Raw genomic sequence first — 23,014 nt, 5'->3', positions numbered from 1 at the left:
GGAGGCTCGGTCACGGCGGCCTCTCCTGAGCTGAGCCTCGGTCCCCTCCTGCAAACTTGTAGCTTCACTAATGTCGTAATTGCCTCAAAGGCGCTTTGCAATTAACTGACAATTTCTTTCCTGTTCCTTGCAGGGGTACCAGAATAGCTTAAACCCAAACAACTCTATCTTTCTTTTTCCCCCTCTTCTCCCTAAAATCCCTCGGATAGGTCAAATTGCTGTCTTCCCACTTGCCCTACAGCACAGTCAGCTCCGGAGGAAAAATGAGGGAGCAGAGTATGTAGGTACAGCACGCCTACGCTGGAAGCAGAGAGCTGTTTGCATTGAATATTTATACAGCCACTTTCTTAAGGGCTGCGTGTGCCTACGGTTCAAGCCTGTTTGGGCAAAAGAAGGTCTGGATGAATAAGAGAGGCCTAGTAGGAGAGGAGGGAAAGCTGAAGCAAATAACGATATTGTAAGAGCTGTCTTGGTGCTAGTTTTTCTGAAAGCTTCTTCTGTTCCCCTAGGGTAATGTCTAGCTTGCTTTTCTCCCCCACTTTCCTATTTTAGCCAAAAAGGGAGGGGAGTAAGTAAATACATGGAAATAGGTGCATGAGGAGTGGGAGTTCAGGTCACAAGGGATATGGGATATATTGAGAGCATCAGAAAGTGTCACAGTTTATTTAAATGACCTGTAATCTTGTAGTTACTGCAGCTGTAGACATTTTGCCTGTGACAGCAACGTATGTTTATATGCACCTTTCCCTTAACTCAAAGAATACAGTGTTCTGTATGTGTATATATACTGTAGGGCTCAGGTTGTTTGACTGTGATCGCTTTGTGTGACTTGTGAAATTAAAAGTACTTCAAAAATGTAAAAAGATATGTATATGAGTCCACCAAACACAAATATGGGATGTGTTGGAAACATTCTTTTTAGTCCAATAAAGTATAGTGTTTGTTAGAGGGGAAAAAAAAAAAAACAAAAAAAGGGTTGTTTTTCCCAATGATATTTTAATCTGAAATGCCTTTCCTGAGATAGAGGCAAGGAGGAAGACTATGCCATTACATCTTTCTGCAGTAGCTCATGATGGGCTAAGTGTTTGTGTGTGTTTTAAAAAGTTGTGTCACTGCATTAGGGAGCAATAGGAGTGAGCCAAGACTTCAGCTTATTTTACTCTGGTGACTTTGTTCTTACTGGCTGAAGCCAGTTAAAGTGATCTGTGGTGTTTTTGTTTATGCAGAATTGTTCAAGAGCAAGTTGTAGCTAAGTACTGAGGAATGTCACTCTTTCTCTACGTCCCATAAGTTGTAGACAAGCAGGTGCTTTTCCAAGTGAGGTGGTGCGGAATCAGGCTACGTGCTGACTGCACATGAGGTAGTAGGGAGCAAGGAGCTGATCAGACTGTGAGCTGTCCAAATTAAACTGAGCTGATCAGGGATCATTAGCTCTTCAGTGTGTTTTGATACCTAAAATCTTCAAAGTGAAAAAATATTTTGTTTTTTATGCAGCAAAGGATGCTTTGGATTCACAAATGTGGAAGTATTTATAAACAACTTTTATTTCAGTAGGGCTCTATCTGGTAATCTGTTACGTAGTACTTGAAGTGAGGATTTGGCGAGTTAGACGCTCAACAAACTGATTTAAAAATAATTCAATGTACATATCTGTTACCCTCCCTTTTTCTGTCCTCCTATTCCTCTCTGCTGCTCCTGCAGTGATCTGGCTCCATGGTTGATATCACAGCACTACAGCTGTATTTGTTGATCTGATGCTCAGCAACTTTGGGGGACCGCCAGGAAAAAAGTAAGGTGGATCCTCCCATTGTGTTGAATACCCTTCTGGCTGAGATTTAGGGTGCTCAGTATGTGCTAATGGAGATTTCTGGTTCCTTTCAGTGGTGTATGAGTGAATCTTTTATGAAATGAAGTTAAAGGAACTTTCTGTTTCCATATGATGATAGATTAATAATCATGGATAAGAAAGCACTTGTTTAGTGTGTCTTAAACATCTGACCCAAAAGCACAACTACCCGTGCAGTCTCTTCTAAGTGCTAAGGTGGTCTATCCTTATTGCAGCTTTTTGTTAAAGGTTTTATTTGTATAGCAGAGAATATATCTTTTATTTACTTGTAAATTGTGAAATAATTGTAAGTGCAGACAAGATTAAATGAATATTGCCTTTTTTATATCCATTTCCAAAGGCTAAAGAACAGACATATCAGCAAGTTGCGATATGAAGTGTTCTTTAATGATATCTGAAAATATAGGCCACTAATAAAAGTTCAGATAATTTAGAAGATTACAATTATTAATTATAATTAAAATTCTAATGACTTATGTTGGATATCTGCAGGTCAGACAAGGAACAGGATAATCTGAAATACTTTGATGGTGAGGATCCTTGTAGGATCTGTCTCTGTTTTCAGAGCCTAACGTAGTAATTATGCATTGCTTAGCTCATTGGTGGGTATCCTAATGATATTTTTAAAAATAGATTAAAGTTGCTTGCATTACAGATTTGCAGAAGGAGCTGACGGCATTGATCCTCGTGGGAGGATTAAAAAAGTGCACTGAAAATTTTGGGTATCGGATCATCTTTGCCAAGTCTCTAGGTTGATTATAGGTTGGATTGAAGGGGCAGACCTCTTCTGAGGTTGACCTTCAGAAAAGGATGTGAAGAACAAAGTAGGACAACACATAAATTATTACGTACTGACTTAAAGTTGGCATGGCTGGTAGATATAGAAGGCAATGTAACATTAGAACAAGTGTGAAACAGGGCCTCTGGGTTTTATTCCAGATTCTTACTAACTGGCTGGGTAATTACTCATCTCTCTGGGTCTCCTTCTGCCCATCTGGTAACTTACCTAGCTGCCAAAACTGTTGCAAGGCTTTAACTAAAGGTGAACTGCAAAGCAAAGCAGTTGGTGTGTGCCCTTTGGTGTTCTTCTGTGATGTGTAGCCATGCCTATGATATCTTCTTCCCCCAGCTCTACAGGCTCCTTACATCAAGTGCGCCAGCTATTAGAAAAGAAGGTTAGAAATGTTTCACCAATTGTACATGTGAACTGCCTGATAGTGAATGAAGGAGCAACAGCCACCAAGGTTAAAATTTGGTAAAGTTGCCAAATGTTAGATTACTCATGAGTGAGGAAAAGTTGAGGAAGGTTTTATCAATGTAGACTACGCTGGAAGAAGAGGACTTTGATGTGCAAGGTGAGAGAAAGAACTTAGACTTGTGAAGGAAAATGTTTTAGGTCTTTTGGGAGATTGCTAGAGAAGGTAACACTTCTCTTTTCTGTCTCGTCTCCTCCAAAATAAGGGAAAGATTACAGTGGCCGGGCTGTGTCGTAAACTGACGTTACGAAACCTGGGAGGCTTTGGCAAGGATTCTTGAAAAATGCAAGGGAGGAAGGGAGCTTGTTTGTGGGAAGTCTGAGGGGTATGTTATTGTCACTTAGCAAGAGCAAAGTGTAGATTTAGTGACTTCCGTGCTAGAGCAACAGCTGCGTTGCGCTTGCGGTACAGTGGGATGGTGTTTTAGTCTCTGGGGTGCAAGTAGCGTGGTCTTCTTGTGCTTGCATCACCTGTTCACAGCATTAATTATTCTGGGGTGTGTCAGTGTGTGGATAGTCTCAGTTTGGATTGAGAATGCCCTATTTTGCTTTAGCTAACAATAGGCTAATTATTTTGTTAAACAGCTTTGGATGAGTTATAATGAAGGATATACTGACTTGCACAAGATAATTGCAGTTATGAATTAAAGATGTCTTTATTTGATCTGTTTGTTTGTGTGGATGTGCTCTGACTGCTGTTTATAAGACCAAAACAGAACTTGGATTACAAAGGCTTTTACGATCAATATTTATTTAAAGAAAAATATCCTGACAAAATACCGGCTTCTTTATGGTGGGTAGCTAAGCCTCGTTTTCACTGCAATTTCCCTCTGAACAAAGTCATTTATAATTAATTAGGCAAAGAGTGTTTAAGGAGAAACAAATACACAAGGATAGAGTCAGACGTGTGTGCGCATTGATGGCTGTAAGTAAAGTGGAAATACTATCTTGGTAAATGCAAAGCTTCATGTTCACAGTGAGGTTGTGTGCAGCTTATATTAAGCCAAGTAGCCTTAATTAGCTCTGCTTATTGGGAGTAATGTGGCCCTAATATGAATTAATAGGAAGAGACTGGAAAGATGATGGGGGATGTGCACTGTGTAGCTTTGTTTTGTGAGCTGCCTTCTGTGCCATTTTGCCCAGTATGTACGTCTTTATTTCTAATAACAGCAACTGACGCTGCTGCTAAAATACCTCACTGTGTTGTATTTGGATATTAGACTTCTATAAAACTAAATAAAACCATTTCTGAGTGCAGAGGAACGTGCAACTGTTTGCCTTTTTCCAGATTTTTCTCTTCAGCAACAAAACGTCATATGTTACCCTCTAACTTCCAAACTGAAAATTCAAGCGCTTATATGGTTTTTTTTTGTTTTGTTTTGCTTTTCAGATTGTTTCAAGAAAAAATCCAGAGGATGTCCAGGAGGTAACAGTTTAAACTTGTGCAAATGTCTTTGTGTATCACACTATGCCTTTTGAAGAATCTTTGATGTAATTTAGCAATTTCTGTGTTTTGTCATTGTAATTGAGCAAACAGTTTTTTGTATGTTTCCATTTGTCTTTAACTTTCCTAGTTGAAAACAGTAGCTAGAGTAACATGTTGCAATTCTGCCCTCAGTGATGGAATCGTGACTTGAAACAAAGTCTTAGGGAGTAAAATGTCTTTTGATGACAAAACTGCTTTGATAACTTTGCAAGCTCTTTTCTCAGGGCTGGAATTGGCAAATTGATAGTTACTTAACTCCTACTGGTAAAATTAGAGATCAGTCCACAATCCAAGTCTTAGGTCTCAGCTGTAGGTACTCTTTTCCTCTTTAACCAATACTTCACTGAAAAGCCTACATCATTACTGTCTATTAGTGAAGAGAGAAAATGGAGGAGCGTAGGAGTAGTTGAGAGAGATTAGACTGCAAGTCATATATTATGCTTCTCTGAGGCTCCTTAAGTATTTTCCAGTGATACGCTTTGATAAAATTGCTTAAAATTGCTTGCTCTCTGCCTCTTCCAAAAAGGCTCTGAATAAGAGTCTGCTGTATTCTTATGCCTCTTTAATACCTCAAAAAACTGTCAGGAACCATTGTATTGAGGCAAGAAAATACATCACGTGTGTGTTGTGGGTTTTTTTTTTTTTAGATTAAAAAACTTCTTTTTCCTCTCTTGATTTCTTCTCGACTGATGACATTGATACTGTTATGCTACGCACATGCAAAATCTTCCTTCAAACGCACACCCTTATGGCTTTTCAGACATGTAATTTATGCATATGTTCAATTTCTGGTGCAGTCTCTTACTACCGTTGAGGAGAACCTGGATAGTTGATGAAAGAAGAGCCCATAAATGAATTCATTGCATCTCTATGTGGTCAAACATGAGTTACTGATTAGTGGCTTGGCAGAGGTGAGAATTGGCTAATACACCTTACAGCCCTTTGTTGCATCCTTCTTTGAACTCTTCAGAGTCAGACAAACATGAGCATTCATGCTTTTTGCATTTTTTTAATCTCGATAAGATTGAAATAGCCTGTCAGAATCGGAGATGATCATGGATCTAGTTGTAGAACTGCATTACTGTAGTTTGTAGCTTGATGTTCACCTTTTCCAGGGAGACTCCTGAATTGCACCTATTCATGACCACATTCTGCCATTACCTTAATCTTCATTTGTGGGAAAAACACTTTATAGCAGCTGTTGATGAGCCATTCATCAGAAAAATATATTGTAAGTGTCTTTCAGCTAGAGTCTTGCATGAATACATGTTAAGTAGTTTTGAAACAATAGCAAAACCATATCTTTTAGTCATTGCTTTGGTCGTTGCTTTGATCTGTGGCCTGTAGGTTAGTCCTGCAGGATTCCACAAACTCTAGTCCCCAAGAAGACATAAATGTGCTGTGAACTTGTTGATGGTTGCCCTTTTCTACTCTTAATTGTATGAAATTAATTATTTTGCATGTGATAGCATGTTAGGTGTGGTGTCATTCTGTTATAAACAAGCATCTAAAAGTACCTAGTTATTAAAATGAATGTCCTAGATAGTAGTTGCCATGAGGGTGAATTGTAGTCAGAAAACTGCATAGGTTGGGAGCTTTTCTGTTATACTGGCTTCCTATGATAAAGAAAGAGTTGTGGGCAGCCTTTGAAAGAAAAAGAATATGCACCTGACCTGTTCCCACTGAAAATAAATTTACCTCGATTTTCCGGAATGCTCAATTAGAAATTCAATAGACAAATTTTTGTGCAAACAACCACCCTGTTGCTTTACGATCTGTCTCATGCAACCTCCTTCCTGCACCTATATAGGACCACCACTTAGCTGTGCCTGCCTACTCTTTCAGAAGTCTCTTAATGTCACTGCTGTGATGTTAATAGATCCGTTACATTAGTACAACTGTACATAAGGCTGTGTACTGTGACCTCAACTCTACTTGCCAGTTTTCTGTCACCTCTTTTAACTGCCCTTTGGGATACAAGCCTTTAATACAGCATCTCTCCCACTGCAGCCAATTACAATTCAAGATAATCCCAGCTGTTGTTGCTGGGGCAGGAAGGAAGATAACCTTATAGGAGCCGCCTTCTCAAAAGGATGAAAGAAGTTAAGTGACGTTGTGTGTGGAGGAGTTAATAGATGCAGAAAGGCTAGCAGACTTTAATTTCTTTGCTTCTGGGAACTGATGGTGGCAATATGGCATGTGAGGCAATTGTAGCTAGGGTAGTCTTGTGGGTTTTTCTTTTCTCTTACGTGTTCATGGAGGAGAAAGGGTTGTTCATTGTGGAACAGATGAGTTGCATGAGGTAATAGAGATCTACTGGCTCTAGCTCTGACAAGCACCTTATTGCATTACAAGTCTAACATATGTTTTGTCATATACTTGCTGTGCTTCGTTGGGCCTCAAAGTAGAATGTGTCCTTTCTCCAAATCTGATTTCTAAGCAGTACTTTACAGTGGGAACCTCGCTAACTTTGCTGAGCTGCATGCATGCAAAGGCATGATTTCCGTGAGCTTGTGAAAGGTTTTAGGATGACCTTTACTGCTTTTGCTATGTAAGCTACTTTATTTTAAAATGTTTATATTTATTTTTTCTCTCTTGGCTGTTGGGAGATCACTTGCAACGGTAAAAAATGACACTTTTTTTAGTGGAATGGAATCTCGTGCTCTTATTTTCTGGCAGCTTTTCACGTTGTCTCCAAGTACTGACAATACAGGAACTTCATGTTTCAGGACTTCATCTTATGCAATTTTATGTTCCATGTGCACATTGCTCAAGAAGTGCTGATCATCCACTGTCTGGATGTTGGATTAGATGGAAGTACAGCATGGAAAGATTATTGTTTCTGATAGCAAAATGACTAGTTGGCCTTCCTGAGATCTAATCTTCCCTTTTCTGTTGAACTGCACCAAGTACTAGTTGTAACTGAGTCCTGGAAATTTGCGCACAATAGGTGGGGCTGAATCAGGACTCCCAGTTTCAGTATAGCTAAGTTTATAAGGTGGATAGAGTGTTGCCATATTAAAGCTTTGCATATCTGCTCTTAACAGTCCTGTTACCTTATAACTGCATTGTTCTGTAGATAGGACTTGCAATGTTTATCTGCTGAAACTTAGAAGACCTCTGACCTTAGTGTTTAAAAAAACAAACAAAACCCCCTCAAAAACTCCAACAAAGCAACAACAAAAAAAACTCCCTCTAAAATAAACCCTTTACTTAGCTCTAAATCTAGTTTGCTTGAAAAAGTAGTTTTTCAATTATGATTGCTCATGAGAAGGCAACCTGTTAAATCAGTCAGAAATATTTGGAATCTTTTAAATTGTGGTTAGCTGTGTTAAGCTAATTGAGACATCTGACTGATGGAACACTGGAATCAACTGCTGAATGCATTGCAGTCTCTCTTTTTCTTTTTCCCTGTTCTACATTAATCACTTTACATTAGTGTTGAGGTTTATTATGATGGCTTCGTGAGTCTGACCAAAAATGAAGCCAAGATAGAGAAAGTAAAAATTAATTTTTTTCATCCTGACAGCAAACCTCTTAGCAGGCAAGTGTAAGCTTTGTTCCTCAGTTCTCTCCCTAGCCTTATTTTCCTTTTGGGTTCTCCTCCTTCCTTGAATGGAAAGAATAAAAGAATGGGATGGAAGAAGGATAAGGTAGATACCTGGCAGGGTGATAACTGCTTCTTTTTGGAAAGGATGGATCAGGAAAAGCTGGTATAATGAACTAGTGCTCTCCCTGCATTCCTGAAGTTGGAGATTCTGTCTAGATTACAAAATAGGCATAATCAATTTTTGATCAGGGTTATTGATAATGAACCATTTAAAATGGGGGCTTGCGTTTACACCTGATCAGTGCTTTACATAAACAAATTATGAGCTGATTTGTAGTCCTGGGTACTTAATGTGCTGTCCTTAAGAATGCCGTACTTGTTTTGATTTCTCTACCCTTGTTTTCTCTTTTCCTGTTGTGTCTTCCCCATACCTGCAGCTGTGCCAAGCATAGCACGCTATTGATCACTGGATAGTGCAACACTACTATTCAGCATTTTTTCCTCTCTTACTGGTAGCTCTGGATCTCAGTGTGACTGAAACCGTTCTGCCTTCACCCTCTCTGTTTCCTTCCTGCCTTTACTTAATATTTTTCTCTATGCACTGTAGTCTTGTGAGCCAAAATGGGGGTTGGGGACAGATAATGAACATTTTTCTTATTTTGATGATTGTTACAGTTGGCAGTTCAGATTGTATATTTTTGTTAAACATATTTGCTGAAGGTAGTGGTTTGATTTGCTTAAATAACTGTATTTGTAGTATGAAGCAATGCGAACAATGAACCTCACTAATACTTCTCTCCCCTTTCTCTGCTTCAGATAGTTGTTTGGAAGAGATACAGTGACTTTAAGAAACTCCACAAAGATCTCTGGCAAATTCATAAAAACCTATGCAGACATACAGAACTCTTCCCACCTTTTGCCAAAGCGATAGTATTTGGTAAGCATAATTTCTTCCTGACTTGCTGAAGTTGTTTGGTAACTCAGTATTTATAAATACGTCTTGTTTCGCAGCTGCGTGGAACTCTTTTCCCTGTGCTTTTACTACTCAACTTTTTGGTTTGTTGTGTCTTAGTTGTAGGTGTGCTGATATCATAGCTTGATACTTTTATTTATTTTTTTAACAGGGGTAGTTATGTCCTTGCTTCCATGTTAGAGATATTAGCTCAAATATTTATTGATGTATATCTTCTGTATCTTTACAACATACATTCCTTTGTTTTCAGGAACATAAAGTCTATATTAGCTTTGTGAACAGCACTTGAAGAGTGAACAAAGACATATATATGAGCTATCAGTGATTTTTAGTGATGAGTTATAGTACAGTATCAAGTGGTTGTTGCGGAAAAGAATTTTTATTTTAGGAATTTGATTGTAATTATCAATTTTATGTAGCTGGGCTTTTGAGATCAGTTTTGCAAAGAGCAGTTAACTATTTCACCAAAACAACCTGTAAAAGGATTGTGACTCCACATGAGGAATACATGGCAAAAAGTAATGAGCTCTTAAAAGCCAAAGGTCTTAACTTAATCCTGTTGTATATAGCTCCTTCATGATGACATAGGTGGCCTTTCAGTGAAGTGGTATGACTCCATATAGAACTCCATCTACCACACTTTTTTTAGCAGTGTATTGTATGTATTTTAGTGGTGTGGCTTTTTTTTTTTCTCTTTTGTAGCATGTGTTCTTTGTGTTCAGCACAAAGTGTTGCTGTTTTTTTGGTGTGCACATACCAGACAATATCCAGTGGGGTTTTAAATGTTTTTTGGTATTTTTGAATGTGTCCAGCATCTTTGGTGTCTTTTTCGCATGCATCTACCAGCTGCTTTGTGAGCATTTCTAAGGCATTTTTAAGGTGTTGCTAACTGTCCAGAATGGGTTTGGTGCTTTTTGGTGTGCATCTACCACATACTTTTGAGCCTTTTTTCCAAGCATTTTAACTGGCTTTTTAGGTGTCCAACACGTGTTTGACACTTCTTTGTATGCATTTACAATGCGCTCTCTTTTGGTTTGGCTTTCAGTGGGCTTTTGGGTTTCTAAAGTGCTTATGGGGTTACTAAGGCATTTTCACAGCATTTACGAGTTGTTCCAGTGCATTATTTTTTAAAGCATCTGGCCTTTGCTTAAGCTTTTTTTTTCCTGGTACATACCTAGTATGGTGTTTGGCATTTTTTGGCATGCATCTTTCATCTGCTCCCCCCCCATGTGGTTTCCCCCCGGTTTCTGATGTGGTTTTTGGGCCTTTTTTGATGTGGTTTTTGGGCCTTTTTTGATGTGGTTTTTGGGCCTTTTTTGATGTGGTTTTTGGGCCTTTTTTGATGTGGTTTTTGATTCCTAAGGTGTGGCTGGGGGGGGTTTTGTGTCCAGGATTTCTTAGGTGTTTTTTTTTTTTTTTGTGTGGATATACTGTACAATTTTCTAGGGGTTTTTAAGTGTCCAGCATGTTTGGCTTTTTTTGGCATGCATCTACCATTTATTTTTTGAGCGTTTCTAAGGCATTTCTAAGGTGTTGCTGACAGTCCAAAATCTATTTGCTGCTTTTTGGTAGGCATCTACCATGTGTTCTTTTTTGCTGTGTTTTTTGTCAGGCTTTTCAGTTTCTAAGGTGTTTTTGGAGTTACTAAGGCATTTCCATGGCATTTACAAGTTGTTTAGGTGTGGTGGTTTTTTTTTTCCCTTTTTTTTTTTTAAGCAGACAGCCTGTTGTGTGTGGTTTTGTTTGTGTGGGTTTTTTTTTTTCTTGTATGTACGTTGTGTGATTTTGAGCACCCAGCATGTTTAGCATTTTTTGACAAACATCTACTATCTGCTCCCTTTTTTGGCAAGGTTTCTGGTGTGAATTCTGTGCTTTTTTTGGCGTGGTTTTTGGTTCCCAAGTTGTTGCTGTGGCATTTGTTTTTTTTAGCGTCCAGCATTTCTTGGGTGTAGCTTTTTTTGTGCATATTTTGCATGATTTTCACCAGGTTTTTAAGCATCTTTCAGCATTTTTTAACATGTCCAGCATGCTCGATGTTTTTTGGCATGCATCTACAGCTGCTTTGTAAGTGTTCCTGAGGCGTTTCTAAGGCGTTGCTAACTGTGCAGAATGGGTTTGGTGCTGCATTTTAGGTGTTGTTTTAGGTGTCAGACATGTGTTTGGCATTTTTTTTTTGTCATGAATCTACAACGTGCTCTTTTCTGATGTGCTTTTTGGCAAGCTTTTTGGTTTCTGAGGTGGTTTTGGGGGGCTTTTCAGTTTGTGAGGTGTTTTGGGGGGTTACTAAGGCATTTCCATGGAGTTTACAAGTTGTTTTTGTGTCGTCGTTGTGTTGGTTTTTTTTGTTTTCTTTTTTTAAGCATCCAGCCTGAGTTTTGTTTTTTCTTTCCCGTAAACTGCCTGATTTTCAGTGGGTTTTTAAGAGTTATTCAGCGTTTTTTGTGTGTCTAATATCTTTGGTGTTTTTTTGGCGTGCATCTACCATGTGCAATTATTGGGCATTTTAACATGTTTTTAAACTTCAACATGTGTTTGGAAATTTTTTTGGCATGAGTCTATCGTGTTCTTTTTTGATGTGGGTTTTGGCAGGCTTTTCAGTTTCTAAGCTGGTTTTGGGCTGGCTTTTCAGTGTCTAAGGTGTTTTGGGCTTATTAAGGCCTTTCCACGGTGTTTACAAGTTGTTTTAGTGTGGTGTGGTTTTTGGTGATTTTTTTTTTTGTTTTGTTTTGTTTTTTTTTTCTTCAGCATCCAGCCTGTGTTTGTGGGTTTTGTACCGTGCATTGTGGCATTTAGTGTCCAGCCTGTTTGACATATATTTGAATGCATCTATAATGTGCTCTTTTTTTGGCAAGGTGTGGATTTTGCATGTTTCTTTGCTGTGGGTTTCAGTTCCTGCATGTTTGGCATTGCTGTGGCGGTGTCTTGAGTGTCCAGCATGTTTGGTATTTTTTGGCAGCATGTCCCATGTGTTAGTTTTTTTTTTGCCAAGGATTTTGGCATGGATTTCGCACCTTTTTTTGGAAAGTTTTTTTTCATTTCTGAGGTGTTGCTGCAGTGTTGTTTTCCATTGCCATACTGTTTCTAAGATGTTTTGGTGCATTTTTAAACATAAAGCACACTTATGGCATTTTTTTGGTGTGCATCTATGATGTACTTTTAAGCGTGGTTAGCACCCAGCATGAGTTTGGCTTTTTTTTTTATCCTGCGGCCACGTGCTTTTTTGTGTTTGGTTTTTTTTTTTTTTGGTGTGTGTTGTTTTAGCAATTTTGCTTTTCGGTATGTTTGGCATTTTTTGGCATGCATGTAGTGCATGCTTTCATGTATATTTGCATGTGTTTTCCATGCATTGTGCCTGTTTTCTGTGTTTATTGTCATGCATGTTTTTGCACTTTTTTTCCCATGTGTTGTGCACATTTTAGCATCCAGCCAGTGTTTTGTGTGTTTTGGCATGCATCTAGCGTGACTTCTTGCAGGTGCTTTTTTGTGTAGCAGTTTCAGCAGCGTTACGCATACATCTAGTGCATATTTTTCCATGTTTTTCCTGGGTGTTGTCCATTAGCATGTTTTAGCATCCAGTGTTTGTTTTGCATATTTTGACATACATCCATTGCATGCTTTTAGATATTTTTTTCCCTGTGTCATGGTTTTAGCGTATTTTAGCATTCAGTATGCTTTTGGTGTTTTTGGCATGCGTTGACTACACGCTACATATGGAAAAATGTGCAAAAACATTTTTAGCATTTTTGCATGTGTTTAGCATAGGCTTTTTTTCGCACTTTTGTGCACCTTAGCATTTTTTTTGTGTGTGTTTTTCTTCATTTTTAGGGTTTTTTTGCTTGTGTGGTGTTTTTCTTGGTTTGGTGGGTTTTTTATTTATTTTTGGTATTGTGCTTTTTTTGGTGTGAGGCTTTTTTTGGCATTTAGTATTACTTTGGGATAGTCAGGCCTGTCAGTTTGGAAAATGTCAAAATTGAGGTTGTTTAGTCAGTCTTTTTTCCACCACTTTGTGTGACAGCACTCAATACTGCCCGAGGTTATGGTTCTATAGCAGTATTTGCTGGCCCTCCTTTGCCTGGAGTGCCAGAGGATCTGTATGAATATCCCCTGGAGGCAAAACAGCATGGAAAGCACACATTTTCCTTTTGATGTTTTAGGACCAAATATTGCCATAGGCTTGTAATTTTTGCTACTTAGTGTTCATTTTTGATGACTACTGCATGTAGGCATGGCACTGGCATGCTTTGAAGAATATACTAACATAAAGAACTTTGAACAAGTTGAAGTTAGTTTATAACCCAGGTCCAAACTGCTCCTACAGCTCTGGGGGAGACTGTAACTTAACCCCTTGTTGTGTGGACCAGCTAAGTGTAATGCAAGGAAGCTGAACCACAATGCAGATTTCATGGTTCTCTGCGCAGAGCTGGGTAAAATTCCTAGTTTAAATTGTCTTTCCCATCATCTAATTGTGTCCAACTTTTATGTCTCTTTATTTTTGCTTATTTATGAAGTTGGAAGTGGGGTAAGTTTCAGTGCTATGTCAGAACTTGTGCACTAATGGTTAAATAAAGAGACAATGTATTATTAATTTCGTCCTGAGGTGATTTTATATGTGATACACAGAGTAGAGTGCTTACTGGACAAGTTATTAAAAAAGCTAATATTTGCAAAGCATAATGTAATTTCAGGTAGAAGTTATGGTAGCTGTTCATAGGGGAGGGAAGAGAGAGGTAAAAAGAAAAGAAAATCTGGGTGGAAGAGAGTACAGGCTTCTAACATTTTAAATAATTTTAAATTACTAGAAATATAAATTAGCTGGTTTTACACTCTCTCTGTAAGCAAGGGAAGAAATGAGTGAAATCCCTTCTGAAAGACGTCCTATTGTATTTGGTGAACAAAAGGCACTGCAACATACATTGTAAGAGAAGGAAATTTACAGAAATTTCAATGTAGTTATTTACAAAGAGCTCTTTGAAATTAAAAATAAACCAAACCAAAATCCACTACATTTGAATAAAGCTAGGCCACAGAAGAATACAGGAAGGTGGAGGTAATATAAAAGTAAATTTCAATTTAAGAATTATTTTTCCATTTAAAGCATTAAATTTTACTGTGTGTCCTTCCACCTCACTTTTATACATAGTAGCTGCTGTGTGTTTTATTTTAATTCAAAGCATTTATCTTCAGATCAGTCCTTGTATTTTTTGTACTAGAGGAAAAATGTAATTTTAGTAGACTTCGAGTTTTTGACAAACTTGTTTTCAGTCTTGTTCAGTTAGTGGTGAGCTGCAAGGTCCATCTTCATTAAGATCTTTTGTTTTCAAGCTGCTTTAATGGAGCATTTCTGCAGTGTTTCTTCCTTGTAGTGACTTTCCACTTGTTGCAGATTTTAAACTAGTTCCTGAGTAGCATTGCCAGTAGTTGTTGGCAACTTGTAATTTTTTTTTTCCCATTGATATGACAGCTTTAAATAATGTATGCATATTGTTTTGCAGAGAGTACATTTTACAAAATGAGCATTGGTGGTTCTGACAGTCGAACTTACTTGTAGCAGAAGTATTAAACTTGCACAGAATCTCAGGTTCAGCATTTAGAGTTTCAGGAGATGGTGTGTAGAACTGAGATGTATCTGAAAATGGATGGGTCATGCTGTGCTTCCATATTCAGTGCAACCAAAGACTTGCCACATCTGCAGAGCTATACTGCATTGCATGTTTTGCACTGCAGTTTTTGATAATTATAACATGCAAGTGCATGTATTTTTATGCTGTTACAATAAAGCTGCTTCTATCAAAGCATGAAACTTGTTATGGGTGGGAAAAAGAAATTGTTTCACTTTTTCTGCATTTCACTTGAACCTTTTCCACCCATTTTATGGAGAAAACATAATGACCTCAAGCACGGGAGTCTAAAATGTCCTAACAGATCCAGCTGTTAAAGCTTCTCTGAATTGTTATGCAGCAACTATGATACGTATTTCTGGGAAGTGGTTGCTCTCCTCCCCTAGTGTTCATCAACATAATTTATTCAGTATTTTCAAACTACTTTTTTTTGTTGAATACTGTAAGTATTTCCATATGTTGGGTATACCAAAATCTGATAAATCTGTACTCAGCGTTTCTTGTATCTAACAAGGTTGAAATGTACTCTAGTGTAAAAAAAATACTCTCCCTCTGGACAAAAAGAAACTAAATACCCCCAGATATTGATAACTTGCTAGCAGTGAGTCAGAAAGATGATTCACATTATAAAGCTCAGATAAGGATACTTTTTGGATTTGAAAATACCAAATGAAGTAGCATGTTTAAGAATTAGGTGTCACATACAGTTGGAAGTCTTGTGAGAAACTGACTGAAACATGAACACAAGTACCTTGCTAGGTGTTTTGTTGTTCAGATCTGTTCCAGAAAAGGAATTGTGGATTCTCTTTACAGGAATTTACATTTGGTTTCCACGTATATAAGAAAATTTGAATGGATCATTGCTGGAGGAATAGCAGAACTATGCTAATGCATTTGATACATGCTAAGATTGCAGTTGATGTTCTTCCTACAACCCTGGAAAGACACGATCCCTATAATGAAGTTTTCTCGTGTCTGAGAGATGTAAAGAATAGTGGAAATAACATTGATTTAGATGCAGGAAGACTTCCTGATAGAAATGTTTGAAGAGTCACCTGGGTATCTGAGCACTTTTGAACATCTGATTGAGAAGGATGATAATGAAAGTGTTGAGCAATACAAGATTGCTTGAAAGTATGTAAAAAGGGAGAGGGGGAGGGAGTTAGGCAGGGTTGGCTGGGGATGAAACTGCCAGCAAGGTGCCAGATAGTCTGTGAAAAAACAAGTACTGAATTATGTTCTTCTTTCCCCCAAAGTCCTCTAGTTCTGTTAGTGGTTGTCCTGATAATGTATCATGATGCTGATGAGCTGGAAAATGTGACAGTGACTAATGTTTCACTGGCTCTGTTCAAACATGCATTTAATTTATTTATTTTTTTAGCTCAGGTTCCTAAGAAAATAAGGCTTATGTAATCGTGCTGTCAGAAAGTCAAACCTCTTACTCATGTGGCTAATATCAGCTAAATTTGAGAGGGAAGGGGGTTGCAAATGTAATTATTATATTTCTGCAAAGTCTGTGAAACAGCAGCTGAGTAAGAAGAGAGCGCGTGCTGTGGTGCTACCAAGGGCCAGGCAGGCTCTGCTCATACCCGGGAGCTTGCAGCCGCCTGGGCAATTGGTGAATGCGCGCGCTGGTCAGCCTGGCAGTGCTGGTCATGGCACATCCAGTCCAGTGCCCAGTGGAACTATTGAGAAGATGTGGATGAGGAAAATTAGTTTGGGTTTGATGACAGAATAGATCAGGGAGAGAAAGATCCCGGGGAAACCAGGAAAAATATCTTACCGAGTTACTTGCAAAAATTACCTGTTTCTGGGCTTATTTGGTGCTTTCTTCTTTGCAATTGATTTCTTGTTTCATTATAACGGTGTTCATGCTATTTTGTAGATTCATTTAACTGGCCTATGCTGCTGTGCTTTACTGGGGGAAGTTGTTTTTTCATGATGTCCTATTTAGCTTGGAATGAAGCAAAAGCGCTAATGCACCACCAGTGCTGCTCTGAAGACATAGGAAGTTTGATGAGCAGTTTAATAGAGCGTGATTTCAGTGTTGCCACTCAACATGGTAGCATTGCCTTTGCCACCTTTCTGCTTGCTTGTTGCTTGCTCTTTTGTATGGCTGCTAAAGTTTGTACAGTTGAAAGGGCAGGGTGGACAAGTCACAGAACCGATCCAGCTGAATATTAGCCCAATGAAGTCTTTCCTTTCCTTTCATGGAAAAATAACCCCCAAAAGCTTTGTTTGTGATCTTGTGAGTATGTGTGTGTCTTTCTAGTTTTATTTTCTTTTTTCTGGTACCACACGGGCAGGAGCTATTTACTTGAAGAATTTCTGGAAAGAATCCTGCTTTGATACTTTCTTCTGGGATTTTTTTTTTTTTTTTTTGCCTGCTCTGAGTATAAATGAATTCTGCTTCTGTATTCAACGTTTCTTTTGTCCTCTTCAAAGGTTAATGCCACAGAGCTGTCACAGGTGGTTCTTATTTTTCTGGTCATGCTGTTATAGCAATACTGTTTCTTGAACTTGTCTTCCCAGTCCTTTTTTTCCCTCTGTATAGCTGTTCCAATATCTGTTCCATTCTCCTCCAATTATTACTGTTAACCTCTGCCCTTTTCCTTTTGTAAACTTGTAACTATTTCAACAACAAAGTGATGTTGATATGAAAAGCTAAAATAAGTTGTGTGTGATTGTGAAGAATGTGAGTTTAAGGTAGCAATCCAAGGGTTCTTTCTCCTGAGAAGCAAAGCTCTCAGGTGAACTGTGGGATTGTTTTTTAAATATGTTTTTTCTAATTGAAATGTCTTGGGTGCTGGGTAGGGGAAGGGGAAGGATCATACGTTTTGGTAAATGAGCTGCTTCCCAACTCTGCTTACCTCTTGAATCTAGGATGAGATGAAACTCTGTCTGCATGCTACTTCAGCTACTTCAGAGGAAAGCTTCAGTGCCCGGTAGCAGGACTTCACCATCTCCCCTACACTCTATTTCCTCCACAAATGGCACCTTGGAATTGATGACCTTTTTGGGGGATTTTAGCAATACTTCGTTTACTGTCTGCTCATATTGTGCGTTGCTCTTGAGAATATGTGAAGAATGCTCAGCTCCTTACAGGATTTGGGCCATAATCAAGGCTGACACTGACTGGCATATTGTCAAATTGTGGATGTATCATTTATTGTTATATAACACTGGACATCCGTTAGTGTCTCTTGGCTAATCAAGAGTGTTGCCTCACATATTCTTATGATGAGAGGGCGAAGGATTCTTGTCGTAGCTGCCAGCTTTCATCATCTGAGTGGATTGCAGAAGACGGGACTAGGGACAATTGAGAATAGGAAGTTTGAAGATTTGCTATGTTGTCCTGAAGCGCTGGAATGACTTTCGTAGGCTCAGGGCATTGTCTCCAGAAGGTTGCTTTTGTGTTGTGTGTTGTTTTTTTTTTTTTTTTTGTTCGCAGTGGTTATTATTGCAGAATAAACGTGTATCTATTTCTAAAACTGTCAATCCATGTGTCTCTTCCAGGGCGATTTGATGAAACTGTGATTGAAGAAAGAAGGCAATGTGCCGAAGATTTGTTGCAGTTTTCTGCTAACATCCCTGCTCTCTATAACAGCAAACAGCTTGAAGAGTTTTTTAAGGTTTGTTAGTATTTGCAGAAGTGTTTGCTTCTTACTGAAAAGAATAAAGTCTAGTGCTGATTCTGCTTTACTTTATAAACCGCAGAGTGACAGTGAGCTGATATGACATAGTTTGTGAAGTGATTGGGAGTTTTCCATTCACTCTAGAAATGGGGCTTCAAAAAAAGCCACCCGTTCCCCACCTCTACAAGGTGGAAAGTTTTACAGGAACATCAGGTGAAGGGATTTGGAATTTTTGTTTATTGAATGATGAGCAAAACCTGTGATGATCATTCTTCTTTCAGCTCACTATGGGGGTCAAGCATGGGGAGAGTATGTTGCTAGCAATAAAGCAAGTGAGAAAGCAAGACTGCTTGCTTTTTTTTTTTTTTTTTTTCTCCATGGCCTGTTACGGATTCAGGTCCGTGACAACAGATGAGGTGTGTAACTAGTCAAATGTGCTGCAGGTACAGTGTTGTAAGAACCATGCTCCAAAACATAGTTTAGGACAATACGTTGATCCAGACTTCCTCTTTGTTACATCTGAAGCAGTTTGTTTTCATTAGTTCCTTCAAATCTATTTTCAGTAGCTTGGTTAGCTTATTCCAACATTCTACAAACATGTAAGCAGAAATTTACATGTAAACGTGACACTAACTCCCTGGAATTAAGGGAATGCTCATCAGGCTGAAATGTGATTCAAGTGTATGAATGTGTTAAGTATATTTAAATGATATATATGCATAAGCAAAATTACAGCAAAGCAAAAAAATTCTAATTTGTTTTTATGATGCAGTTATTGCCGAGCCCTTTAAAATATTTAATATAATTTTCTTTAAGCTCTGGTGGCAGCTATGAATGGGAGACTGAGTTAGAATATTTTACTTCTCGGTTTATTTGCATTTGCACTTTTTCAGTGCTTTGGAAATATTTCTGTTCTGTGGTTTTGTGTATTTGTTCAGAGCTTGTTTCCTGTCCTTTACTAAACAAAACTATTAATTTTAGCCTTCCAATGGACCTTTTCTGGCTTTGTAAGACAATGAATCAATCTAGAAAGGTATTAACTTTTATAAGAGCAATTAGGTCCACAAGGGGAGTTATGCAAGCGTAATGATTTAGGCTCATTTATTAGCTGTTGTGTCACGTTTTCCTGTAAGAAAGCCTTAGGTTTTGATCAGTCACTGGCTCAGCCAGTGTCTTTCAGCTCTGCTCACAGGTGGTTTTGTTTAGATTTTTGTGCAAATAGCCATGGACAGGTAGACGTGGACAATGAAGTCTTAGAAACAATGAGGGAGTGCTGTGTATACCTCTATACTATTGACTCGAGAAAAATGGGCTGGCTAGTATGAAAATGCGCTGGGCTAGTTCAAGACATATTAGCAATGCCCATTTGTAATACTGCTACCGTTTGTAAATGGTGCAGTTGCTAATAAAGTTGGCTGGAAAGCGTGCACCTGAGATGCGAAGCAGAAATTTAAAAAACCCCAAACAAAACATTTAGATGGTTTCTTGTGCAATTAACTGTTCCTGTTGTTACTTGACTTACCTCTGATTTCTTCCAAGTTTGGAAGGAGTAATGTCCTTCTTATATGCTGGCCCTGGCCTTATCTTCCCTGTTTGTCCAGTCTTGACTACAACTGAACTCAAGATAGTGGGTCATTGGTGGGACATTATTCTGATGAACAAATGCTCCTGCGTGAGGGATCTGCCGAGCTTGGGAACACCACTGAAGGGCACAGACCATATGTACCACAAGAGAGCAGGAGCATCGCTCTTTTTTCCCTGTTAAACTCTGGGGTTTGCAAGCAGACCTGCTGCAGCCTGTATGGTTCAGGACTCTTGTTACTCACCGCAGAAGCTGCAGTAGGCTGTGTAGATACCTAGACAGTTTGTGGCAACCAAACATGGCCTAACCAAAAGCCCTTGTTTAATTTTGCAGGCTTATATAGTTTAATTAAATGCATTAACTCTAAAGTAATGGAGCATTCACTGGGTAGGAAATGTAATTTTTACCATGACTGCTATATAATGAGACTTTCCATACAGTGCAGCTGCTGAATAATTCCCTCTTTCTTTTTAGGGTGGAGAGGTACATGATGGGTCTGAACTGATTGGTCCTGTTGAGCCCCTGTCTGACTCTCTTACTGACAACCTGTCTGACTGCAGCTCTGAAGGTTTGCTTTCTTTTCTCATGTAACCCTATAATATGGTCTGTTTTAAAGCAGCACATAAATGACAAGAGCATTGGCATCCAGTTTCTATTTGTTTGTTATGACAGAAATGCCAGAACTGGGATGGACAAAAGAGAAGTTGGGCTCAATGCTTCACTACTGGAAGTTTGCTTTAAACAGGAAGTTTTCTGGGGGTTTCTCTAGTCCATTCTAGAAGTCCTAGTGCTCTGTTGCTCAAAAAGAACTGCTTTTGGTCCTAACTGAACTGAACCCTCTGGTTTAAATGTACATAATCCTGCCTGTTTCCAGAAGGTTGGGCAAACAGTGTGGTAGTGTTCACTACTAATCATGACCCAAGCCTGAAGCTGTAAAAATTTGCAGAGAACTTAAAAAACTTTTTGAGGTTGATCAATAAATACAAAGGTGACTGTCTGGATTTGCCTAGAGCATGAAAAATAGGTCTAAGATTTGAACTGCCTCATTTATTTCAGAGGGTTCTCATTCAACTATTCATGCTCTGGATGTCACCATGCTTTCAGCACTTAGTAGAATCCAGAAGAGAGATGGTATCATATTGTAAAAGTTTAAGTATGTCTTCCGGATTGAGCATGGGAGCGATGAATGTTAAAGTCTACTGCGGGGCTCAGGGAGATAAGCAAGTTGTTTAAGTCTCTTGCAAAAAAAAAAAAAAAAAAAAAAGCCAGCATTTTTTCTTTTCCTGAGAAGAACTCCCTATTCTTGAAAGGCTGAGAGGTTATGTATTAGAGCCAGTGTGGGCAATGTTCAATTGAAAACTGGAAATCCCTCCCTTAACTTGCTAATGTTTTCTGGTTGTGCTAAGCCAGTGCAGGATGTGTCCCTTTTACATTGTGTTAAGCAATCTTCAGAAAAAACGCACATGGATGGCTTGGATACCACGTGCAGAGTAATTTTAGTGGCAATTCATATGCACTAAGTAATACAATGGCTGTAAGATAGGGTCAGTCAGCCCAAGTAAATACTGTGCTAGGGCTTCTTGCTGGCCTCTGGAGGCTGAGCTAGCTTAAGCATCTCTGTGTATAATCATCTGCCAAGTACCATGCAATCTTTTAGATATTTATGTATTTCAGAGTTATGTTTGGTCCTTGTGACTTCTAAGAAATTCTTTTCCAACCCTTCAGATTTTCCTTTGAAATTGTTTTATGCTCATGTATAAATACGCTTTCTTATACAAACACTTAAGCTTATTTGGGAGTTTTTTTTTTCCTTAGCTACTTAATTTCCTCTGGTCTCTTTCTGGCATAGAACTTGCTTTGGTAAAACTCCTCTTAAATAACAAGAACTGCTTGTGTTTTCTAATAGTGCTTTGTTTGTTTATTTTTGTTTGAGGTTGTATGACTTGCCACTAGGATCTCTTAGTGTCAATGACTTTGCTTAGTTATATAATACATTCTACATGTGCAGTGAGTTTTGCATTTTATTTTGTAGTATCTTCTATGCTGGTAATGAACTAGTGCCCCCAGAATATTTTGTTCTATGAAGGGAAAGGCATAGAGCTGTTTAATTACAGAGGGTAGTTATCATAAATACTGGTGATTAAAGGGCTACTAATTCTGTGAAATTTAACGTTCCAGATTCTGACAATGCACCCATTTTACATTGTGCCTTATAAAAGAAAAAGTGCTTAACTGGAACGTTTCTAGTCTTTATTCACAAGGGCCTCAGTTTTAGAAGAAAAACACTTCCTTTGTGTGAGATAAAATATTGAAAATAAAAAAATGCTGTGAAGTAGAAAAATACTTTGATGCCCTTCTGAATTGGCTGGAGTGCTTTTAGGGGTTACTTGCAACAGCTGTGAGCACGGGATTTCCAGATGCCGAATGCGACTTCTGTGGAGTTACATTTTCTAAAAAACTACGTGTCTTCCAGCTCATATTTTCTTATGTTTGAAACTGAATTTTGGGCGGGGGAGAGACTGGGGACAGAAGGAAACATCTGCCTTTAAGGCCTCTAGATGGCAGTGGCAATACTCGTCTCTGAGTCTTCTCCCTGCCTCTGCTCAGGGCGCCCTGCCTGCATCTAGTTTTTCCCAGTCTGATTATGGTGGTTAACTGCGACTAGTTCACTGTGTTAGTTTTTGTGAGCATTCAAGGGCCTCCACGTGGGCACTGCTCCTTCAAGCTGTTGTACTGAGAAGCACCAAACCCATTCCTTAGCAGGTGCTGGTGTTTGCTTATAAGGGTGGGTTGTGTTTTCTCACTTTTATCTGTTCTTTTCAGACAAAGTTCATTTTGCAAAAGGGGTGCGCGTTAATGGTAGAAGATGCAAATTGACAGTAGTAGAAATGTGTTTGCACCAAAATATGTGATAAGTATCTGGGTTGTAAAAGAAATTGCACAAGGCAGAGACAAGTACAGGAATTTGTGTTCAGTTTCAACATCATACAGTCATCTAATATTCCTGACAAACAGTCACTCTGTCTTCCTCTCTGGGTAAATGGAATCGTGTTAAAATGTCCAAATTCC

The 23,014-nt window shown here is 38.7% G+C and overlaps 1 protein-coding gene across 5 annotated transcripts in view; it reads left to right on the top strand.

Annotated features, from left to right (window-relative positions):
• Nucleotides 1–4,494: 4,494 nt before the first annotated feature.
• RPS6KC1 (ribosomal protein S6 kinase, 52kDa, polypeptide 1) overlaps nt 4,495–23,014 on the top strand; it is an 85,841-nt gene continuing 67,321 nt past the window's right edge. For 2 of the 5 annotated variants that reach the window (XM_009888199.1, XM_009888207.1), the window contains exons 1-4: nt 4,498–4,527; nt 8,954–9,074; nt 18,245–18,360; nt 20,420–20,513. Coding sequence is in view for 2 of the 5 variants with exons in the window: in XM_009888176.1 (XP_009886478.1) it covers nt 5,439–5,498; nt 8,954–9,074; nt 18,245–18,360; nt 20,420–20,513 (391 nt within the window). In the remaining 3 variants the exon portion in view is untranslated. Of the gene's footprint in view, nt 4,528–5,438; nt 5,499–5,791; nt 5,819–8,953; nt 9,075–18,244; nt 18,361–20,419; nt 20,514–23,014 lie in introns of those variants that run through there. The other 3 variants (XM_009888192.1, XM_009888176.1, XM_009888184.1) reach the window with 3 other exon arrangements.

This window comes from Charadrius vociferus, unplaced genomic scaffold, assembly GCF_000708025.1.
Source record: "Charadrius vociferus isolate BGI_N301 unplaced genomic scaffold, ASM70802v2 scaffold340, whole genome shotgun sequence".
In the NCBI taxonomy this organism is placed as follows: Eukaryota; Metazoa; Chordata; class Aves; order Charadriiformes; family Charadriidae; genus Charadrius; species Charadrius vociferus.
The sequence above is the reverse complement of the archived record's forward strand: the minus strand, read 5'-3'. Positions and strand labels throughout refer to the sequence as shown.